This window comes from Gadus macrocephalus, chromosome 21 (genome assembly GCF_031168955.1).
Source record: "Gadus macrocephalus chromosome 21, ASM3116895v1".
Lineage (NCBI taxonomy): Eukaryota > Metazoa > Chordata > Actinopteri > Gadiformes > Gadidae > Gadus > Gadus macrocephalus.
The window spans coordinates 10,683,616-10,693,155 of NC_082402.1; the positions used below are offsets into that span (position 1 = coordinate 10,683,616).

At 49.1% G+C, this 9,540-nt stretch overlaps 1 protein-coding gene across 1 annotated transcript in view; it reads right to left on the bottom strand.

Moving 5' to 3' along the window:
• Window positions 1-9,540, bottom strand: part of utrn (utrophin) — a 159,392-nt gene that overhangs the window by 108,120 nt on the left and 41,732 nt on the right. The window contains 7 exon segments of the mRNA XM_060042427.1: window positions 5,273-5,462; window positions 5,770-5,924; window positions 7,119-7,324; window positions 7,654-7,771; window positions 8,043-8,260; window positions 8,971-9,097; window positions 9,503-9,540. The exon segment at window positions 9,503-9,540 is cut by the window's right edge and continues 64 nt beyond it. Of these exon segments, the coding sequence (XP_059898410.1) occupies window positions 5,273-5,462; window positions 5,770-5,924; window positions 7,119-7,324; window positions 7,654-7,771; window positions 8,043-8,260; window positions 8,971-9,097; window positions 9,503-9,540 (1,052 nt within the window).

Here is a 9,540-nt window from a genome sequence, read left to right on the forward strand (position 1 = left end):
GAGACAAGTCCATTCATCCCAAACCCAAAAGAACACAAAAAAACGACAAAAACTACCCAAGCTAAAAGGACATCAACTCACACCACACACATTCGTCCCCCACTGGTGCGAATGAACGGAGGACATCCACCAAAACAAACCATGAACCAAGGACCGGAGCAGAAGGATGATAAAAAATAATAGATTCCCCCCCCCCCCGTCACTCGTGGGAGCTACACGTCTCCCCACGTACCTCGTGGGAGCTCCACGTCTCCCCACGTACCTTGCAGAGTTTCTGGTAGCGCGGCGAGGAGATGGCCATCCTCTGCAGCCTGTGTAGGAAGACCACCACTTTCTGGAGAGAGGTCCGGACCATGGCCATCATCTTAAGACTGCCACGGCTCTGCAGCAGCCGGCTTCTCCTCCACATGCTAGGACAGCCCTGCCCCGCGCATACTGCTCTCTGCCTGCGCTCCCACTACGGCTCGAACAGCCCCCCCCTCCCTCCTCCCTCCCTCCCTCCCTCCCTCCCTCCCTCTATCTATCCCACCCACCCGTCCCTCTCTCTCTCTCTCTGCTTACCTCCCCTCAGCCAGTGGTCCAATTCCCAGCCAAGCTGATGCGATGAGCGCGCACACACACACACACAAACAAACTAACACACACACACACACACACACACACACGCGCTCTTTCGCATGCGTATGAACGCGTTCTCTCACGCCTTGAAGGGTAAAAGAAAAGGAAAAGCTCAGAGCGGCATGCCCCGCTGCATTACGCACACGGACGGACACACACACACACACACACACACATAAACAAAGACACAGCAAGCACTCACACTACCAGGATCAATTAAATACACACACATACATATGCTAAATCACACACACGCCAGAAGCTGCGTTCGGCACCGGCTCTCATGCGTGCACATGTGGATGCTACCGCGCAATCGGCAGACGCGACGAGATGGGGGACACTCACGTTCTCCTCCACGCAGACATTCACACACCATGGAAGAGGGAAACGGAGAGAGTGAGAGTGAGAGTGAGTGAGAGTGAGAGAGCGAGCCTCGGACGTCCCTAAAAAGGGGCTGAAGGGGACTGAAGAAGATGAATAGAAGATGTCTGAGCGAGAGAGCAAGACAGAAAGAGAGAGAGAGTAAAGGATCGGCAGAGCTCAGAGGACAGGCGAGTGGAACAGACAGAGTTGGTGACGAAAAGAAATGGTTCTCTCCCTCTCTCTCACACAGAGAGAAGGAGAGAGAGACACAGAGAGAGAGATGGAGAGAGAGATACAGAGAGCCAGACGGAGACAAGGACAGACAGAGAGGGTCAGACACAGAGAGAGACACAGAGACAGAGTGAGAGAGAGAGACAGAGACAGTGTGGGAAGCTTGTGCATTGTTGTGGAAGGTGAATGGCATTCACTGAGTGACCAAGGAGGTCCAAAAAGGATGGAGATAAAGTGAAAGAAATAGACTCTCCCTGGAGGAGAGAAACAATGTGACAATGTACAATGAAGCCCCTTTCACACACAGTGCCAGGTTAATTACTGGGATAGTGATTTTCACTACTCATACATTCAGCTAGGTTCAGGAGGACTCCGTCTTTCTCCGTTTCACACACAAAGTGCCAGAACAGATAGTATAGACACTCCAGCAGAACCCGGTAACTCTCCATGCCAGCCGCCATAAAACCTGGGGACTGAGAGGAGCTCCCTTACTCCGGAACCTGTCAGGTTTCCAGCCATTATTGAAAAATGAGCTTTTTTGCAAACCAATGAAGCTGCATTGATATCGGTATCGGCTCAGCAGAGTAGCATTGGCCGCGTTATGATATGGCCGCAATAAAAATTTAATCTTCAGCGGAGTCCATGTATCTTACGTCCAGTTCGGTCATTATTTTCCCTCATTAAACATTCAATAGCTTTTAATCCCATGTGTTTTTGTTCATTATTATTTCTAATGCCTGTTAAGGTCCTTTAACACCAGACGTGTTGCGAATAAAAAAGGCTAAACGGATATTCCAATAAAAATCACGCCGGTAAAAATGAAAGATTGACTATTCAACAACATGGCCTTGGGAAGACGATCACATCCATGGTTTTAGATGATTCAATTATACTGCAGTTTTACTTCCAATCCAAGGGTAAATTTGTGTAGCGAACGGCAGTTTACTGATGAGGGGGATTAAGTTAAATGAGTGTGCATTCTTTAATACATTCATGTTTTCTCCCCCAATAATAGCCGCTGCAAAACTATTTTCATTAGCCGCAAAGCGAATATGCTGCATTTCCGAAAAATATTGTGCCGGCTAAAATGGTAAAATGAACGATTTACTATTCACCTACATGGCCTTGTGGAGACGAGCTTATCTTTGATGATGATTCAATTATACTGGACTTTTACTTGCAATCCAAGTGTAAATTTGTGTAGCGAACGGCAGTTTGCGGATATGATGGATTATTTTAAATGGGTGTGCATGCTTTAATACATCCATGATTTGGAGATGTTCGTCTTTGTTGTCGTTTCACTGTTCGATAACTAAAAGTTTGCCATCACCCTTTTCGAGAAAATGAAACTGCGCAATACAACTGCACGACTTCATGTCATCATAAGCAACCTATAGTCACGTCCCACAGTGCAAGTAACTAGATAAATGACTAGATAAACGATCCTTATAATAGATATTTCGATAATTATAGGTCTATTAATGTAGTTCACCACTATGGATCCAATAAGAGTATACCGTGTGTTGAAACAGATATAAATAGGCAGTTAAGTCTTTCAACATATACATTGGCCATGGTGACTATAACAAAAGCTCCTGATTGTGATTGGTTGAGCGAATGATTTGATTTATTCACTGGCCTTAATTAAATTAATGTCGCTGTTCTGCTAAACGGAAATCAGGTCGCATGTGTCCACTCCCATTCAGCATTATGATTTGTATTTATTTTATGCACGAGTACGATGCAAAGCCTATTCACTCTGCATCCCTCAGCTTCTGAGGGATACTTGCAAAAAAAAAAAGGTGTGCAGTTGTCACTCAAATTTATCAATATCGGGCTCTATTTCTGGTCTCCAAAATGTGAGAACCCAAACGGGCGTTGTTTGGTGCGTCGCTCCTGGCTCCACTCCACCATAGCGTTACATTGGAACCTCTGGATTGGCTGGGCACAGTGGAGCAAAACAGTACCTTCCCACACAGTTCCCCCTCCTAAGGCTATGCATCACACAGTGCGCACTGGGGGGGGGGGGGCACACGGCACATAGGGCTTAGACTCGGCTTTACGTCAGAGAGAGTCAGCTGCGACGCTGCGAGTGTTAAACTAATATATTACTAAGAAACCAGCGATCTGCATACAATTTCTCTGAGCAAATTTGCACGTTACCGTTTTTCGACACAGCTTACCGAAATTAATCTGTATTTACTTGGTCCTCGAGCAGGCGCCCACACGCACATACACACCCACACACACACACACTTCTCATTGATGGGCTGATGAGCTGGGTAAAGTGCAGTGTTTAAACAAGGCTTAACTTGATACAGGTCTCCAGTGTGAGTCAATACAGTGACTGGCCCTGTGTTGAGCGAGTACTGTAAAACCACTTTGCTGGGGAGATGTTAGGCTCTGAAGCAGAGGTAAATGCAGGCGTACGGCCGGCTTGGTAGCATCACAACCCCTTCCACGGCGGTTTGGTGTCATCCTAGCGTTAAATCATACAGAGCGTTACATCATAGCTGTACCATCACCCACAGGACACAAAGGCCTAGACATGCTTCTATGCGTTTTTTACTGTGCCATTTACACTGTCTTCAGGCTGTGTGTGTGTGTGTCTGTATCATGTGTGTTCCATATGTATGTGTGTTCTTAGTGTGTGAGCGTGCATTCTCTATGTATCTGCATAGGGTGTCAGTTCTATATGTATGCGTGTGTGCAAAGCGTGTGTGGTATATGAATATCTGTGGGTGCATAGTGTGCGTGTGTGCTTAGTGTGTGAGTGCATAGTTTGTGTGTGCATCGTGTGCGCGTGCCGCTTATTGGAGATGTGGTATCCGCAGGCCGGGGTCTGAGCGGGTCAGTCCACATCAGAGGGGCCGCTGCTGCAGAGTTAACCACCAGCGCAGCCTGAAGCGTACGACTGGACGCCACGCGCCCGCTGGCAGACACATTAATAATGGATCTACTTTGCAACTCTTGGCCTCCTCCAAAACAATCACATGCCTACTTTGCCTGACCAAAGGGTTGTTTCGGTTTGTCAAGCACTAAAGACAACCAAGCGGACATCTATGGAGGACTTGGCAGACTCCACGACACATTAGCATGCGGCGTGTCTCCTTTGAGCACTTGTGATTGCAGCATCGCTACAATACACAGTCGTTTACCAAAAGAATCACTGTTGACAGTTAATCAAGAGTCCATTATGTCAGCTTTACCGAAATTGAGCTGAAATCTCACTTCCCCCATGACGCTTCTGAGAGACACTAGGCATACCGTCATGGTCCCTAAATTATTGGTGAATTCAACCGCCAAAGACACGGCTAACAATGCTTTTTTTCCCCCGTTCTTTTGTTTGCTCCGAGACAGAGGAAGGGTGAGCGCACACACAACACAAGACCTTTCATATTCATGCGAGGACACAAAATGTCCCCGCCCCGCCGGTCCCGCACGTCCACGAGGCGTTGACCGTGCGGATCCGACAAAAGGTCGGGTCGATGCCGCGTCTACGGCCCAAAGACGTACAGAGCGGCGCAGCCCAGTGTGTCATCCACACAAGATGGATAACGGAGATTTGTCTGAGGGATTCAGGGCGGTGGGGAAGGATGAAAGGGGGGGGGGGGCTTTTCAGCGGCAGCGGGCTGTGACGAAGGGATGAACGCGTACCTCGACGTTTTGGATCAAAATGTCCCGTACAAGGAAAGGATAATGTGTGCCAACGGTTCCCTTGGGTGAGTGCTGTGCAAATGACAAGCCAGCTTAAAAAGGACAGACGACGGCGACACACACACGCACACACATACACACACACAGAATTCCAAATCAGTAGGAGGCACAGGGGGAATCAACAGCCTCCTGCCAGCCGTGGATAGGAGAACACACGTGCACATACACACACATGTTGGCGTGCTCTGGCGCACTTGAGCCTCTTTAATTGTGCGCCAACCCGCTAAACTGCTTGTCTTCCAAACGAAGCATGTGCTAATGAAGGGTGACACACAGTTAATTAGCTAGCACCTGTCTCACACACACACACACACGCTCCTGAGCCGCGGAGTCGTCTGCCTACCTCGTGCTGTGCTCTGAGCTCCTTCAGGTGGGCGGGGTCCTGGGAGAGCTCCTCCCTCTGCGAGGCGTCGGCCAGGACGTTGACGGTGGTCTCCGCCTCCTGGAGCCACTTGAGGAAGGCCTCCAGCTCCCGGAGGGACCCCTGCAGGCCCTTCAGCTCACAGTCCAGCTGGGCCTGCCGGTCGCTCGCCCTGTCCACGAGAACGCCCAGCGACACCAGAGTCATGTTGGATCCATCATACGTTGAATACACATATCTCTCTCTCTGTGTGTGTGTGAGTCTTTGTGTGTGTGTGTGTGTGTGTGTGTGTGTGTGTGTGTGTGTGTGTGTGTGAGTCTTTGTGTGTGTGTGTGTGTGTGTGTGTGTGTGTGTGTGTGTGTGTGTGTGTGTGTGTGTGTGTGTGTGTGTGTGTGTGTGTGTGTGTGTGTCTCGCTCTCTCTATATGTATCTGTGTGTATGTGTGCCTGTATCTGTTTGTGTGTCTTCTTTTGACAGACCTGTTGTTGATGCCGTTCCAGGCGGCGTTGTGTTTGTCCGCAACCTCTTTGATCCGCCTGGTGTCGTCGATGGAATACTCCCGGAGCAGTTGATTGGACAGATCGTTGAAGCTTGCCACGCTGGCCTGGCCTCGACCCAGGTCCTGCAGGAAGGCCTGAGAGAGAGTCAGAGAGAGAGAGAGAGAGAGAGTCAGAGAGAGAGTCAGAGAGAGATAGAGAGAGACAGAGACAGAGACAGAGAGAGAGAGAGAGAGACAGAGAGTCAGAGAGACAGAGAGAGAGAGACAGAGAGAGAGAGAGAGAGAGAGAGAGAGAGAAGCCATCGAGTGATCACAGTGTGTTTCCCATTATACGACTTGTTGTTTAATTCCTATTCTTTTGTTACGCGTGTCATCTGCTTTCTGAGCGGCCAATTAGGCACTGAGGATATTGATGTTCTTGTAACGAGACACCCAACTGACATTCAATTAAATTCAGTCTCTTCTGCGTGCCAGACAAATTGTTACCCTTTCTTTATTGCGCCAGTAGTCTGGGCTGACTTTTATATATATATTTAACCTTTATCTTTTCCCGCACGTCTCTTGAAAACATAATTTAACTTTGTCAGCTAAGCTGACGAATTCTTAAAAAGTTCATCTCTGAGGATTTAAGATGTTCTCAAATGAAGATGGGAGGCCATATATCTTCCAACAGATGACAATTCCAACTATCCAGGAGTGGTAGGGGCGGGAATCTCAACGCGGAGCAGATCAAGTATTCTCATAAACACAGCTGCCCTCTAGTGTTCAGAGGCTGTCATTGCGACACGGCGCCAACGGTGATGAAGCAGAATTGGCAGTTCTCTGAGTACGGCTTCACAATTTAACATGATGAACGACCAGCAGGAAACTCATGTGGGTTTATTAGCAGCCGCAAGGATGAATTGTGGATGCATGTAATTCGATCTTCCCCAAAGGACGAGGCTGATGCAATTTTATTATTTTTTTCCTTATTGCCCACATCCCAAAAATCCAATCAAACCGAATTCATTCCAGACACTAATATGGCTTGATGTCGCTTCACACATTTTCTTTCAGGAAAAAAATTATGATTTGATTGATTAAGCATTGTTGACCATCATTTGAACATCTGTTTCATCCTAACAAATGCAATCGCTCTCTTTAATAAGAATAAACAACCTAACCATTCACATGTAAGAAAACATGCGTTTTTAACTCTATAATAACCATACTAGGAAATAGTGCGTAGGGTTTTTAATTTTTATTGATACAGTTTCTCTTTTTTATGAGATACCACCAATGAGGAGGTGCATTCATTCATCTACGGTACATTTGGACGGGTCACTGTACCTTATTATCGGTCAGTTGTTTCGTCAGTGACTCCCTGGAGTGCTGCAGCAGGCTATGGTAGCGGCCCTCGTTGTGACCAATCACAGACGCCACCTCCACTCTCTGCTCCTCCCACTGGTCGCTGTGGCCAATCATGTTGTCCAGCTGCCGAAGCCTGGCCTCCACACCGTGCTGTGTGCCGTCCCACTGGCTACGCACCTTCTCCACTATGGTGGGATGGGGGGGGGGGAAGAGAGAGAGAGAGAGAGAGAGAGAGAGAGAGAGAGAGAGAGAGAGAGAGAGAGAGAGAGAGAGAGAGAGAGAGAGACCTGGTCATGCATAATGAATACAAAGTGAAAACACAGACGGTTGAGAATTGCTTTGAGGGGGTCAGTTGGAAATCCAGTCCAATTACATGGCAACTATTCAGAAATCAAATAAAAAAATAGAGGTGACGGAGGAAATGACGGCCGAACTATGCTGTACGGCCAATCATAGACCACCCCCCGCTAGAGGACCCATGCTGGCAGGATGGCGTCAATGCCGGCGCTCGTACGTTTCTCAGTGATGGACGTGCGCACGTCCAGATTGGAGGTCTTGTTCTTGATGTTCTGTGCCAGGGTGAAGATGTCCTCCAGCTGTGGATGGCGCTGCTCCAAGTCGCTCTTGGTCACCTGCAGGGTGGACGCACACGCACACACAAAAAGATGTCCACGACATTTAACACAAGCACTTTCTTTGATGGTTCAAGTTTTCCACGAAAACAACTGGTCATGACACGTGCGTTCAATCAGTGCGCACACACGCATGTAATAAAAGGCACACGGTCCGAACTCCTACGCTTCTTTGCGTCCTTACTCTGGGTTCACATTTCACTGACAAAACCTCCTGACCCCTTGAAGCCCCCCCCTCTACCCCCAGCCCCCACAGCCCCCCGGCCCCCACCTGCAGGCGGCGGATGGTGGCCCGGATCTCCTCCGTGTCGCCCACGGTCACGATGTTGGACTTGAGCATCTGGCTGATGAGCAGCAGCCAGTCGGCCAGCTCCGTGGCCGTCACGTTCAGGTCGGTGGGCGCCACCGTGTCCACGCCGTGGGGCGGGGCCTGGTGGCGGGGGCCCTCGCCCGCCAGGACGGGACGGGACGCCGACGGGACCGAGGACACTGGGGGGTTGAAACACACATACATCTGTTGTTATTATAAAAACATTGTGATTGTACGATGTTTGACGGATGTGGGCTCCTTAATGCCCACATTAAATAAAGAGATAACTTAATGTAAATTATTTTCTACTATTTGCAAAGGCGTTGCCTTTTTTCACTGAAGATATTGAATGTTTGTCATTCAGGCAACATAAAAAGTTATTTCCCAAGTTTGGTGAAATTGCCCTAGAAATTGTCCAAAATGGCCCTGAATCACATTAAATGGGGGGGGGGGGGGGGGGGGGCTTGCTAGACACAAGTTAATTTCCTATGGGTCTACAGGGGTAAGATAAGAAAGGCCAAGGAAGCCAGCCATGCAGGGCTGCTATCCACCGGATGTCTGAGTGCGCGGGGCCTTTGTGTGAGCTGCTGTTAAAGGAACCAGCAGGGGTCTGGATCAGATCTACATCCAGATGGATGACGGATAGATCAGCCTACCATTGGTACGGTCCGCTGGGTCGGCTGGCAGGTTGATCTATCGTATGGGTATGACAGCAATGTACCTCATCGAAGTAAAACATTGACTATTCACTGTTGACACGTCTCTAAAGTTTAGAAGGGACATACTGGGACGTTGTACGGTAAGGCTAGACTTAAATAGGGCCCTTTAAGCTACACTCTAGCTTTCTGCCGGCCATCAAACAGGAAGTGGGGGAGGAAGTAGGGCGTACCGAGCTGCTGGTGCTGGACCATGCTGTGATGCTGCATCCACGCTGAGCTGGGAGGCGGAGCCTGGAGGGACTCCCGCAGCCGCACGTCCAGAGCCTTCCAATCAGAAGCCAGCTGCTCCACCTTGACCTGTGCATTCCAGGGGGACATTGGAAACACACGGGTTCAACTCGATCCCTCTGTGGAACCAACGAGTGCCGGTACGCCCTGTAAGTGGCAGAGCGTACTGCCACGAGATGGCCGACCGCCATGTGGCAGGAAGCCACATGAAACAATAGCTCAGGCATTGTATTTCTGCACACTACAGGTGTGCAAAGCCTCTCTCTGATTCATGGGTGGAAGTGTTTTACTGGAGAGAACGCCACGAGCTGGAGTCTAATGAGAGCCCGTACGGCGACGCGCTTAAAGTGAATCTTTAATTAAGGTACATCTGCCAGAGGAAAAGAAAAGCAATTACCCTAATGAATTGCTTGACTCATGCGCTACAAATTTGCATTACATATCGACAAGTTTTGTTCCTATGGCAACGGGGACCTTTTCTTGAGGCAGGAGCTGCTGTCGCCGCTGCAGCT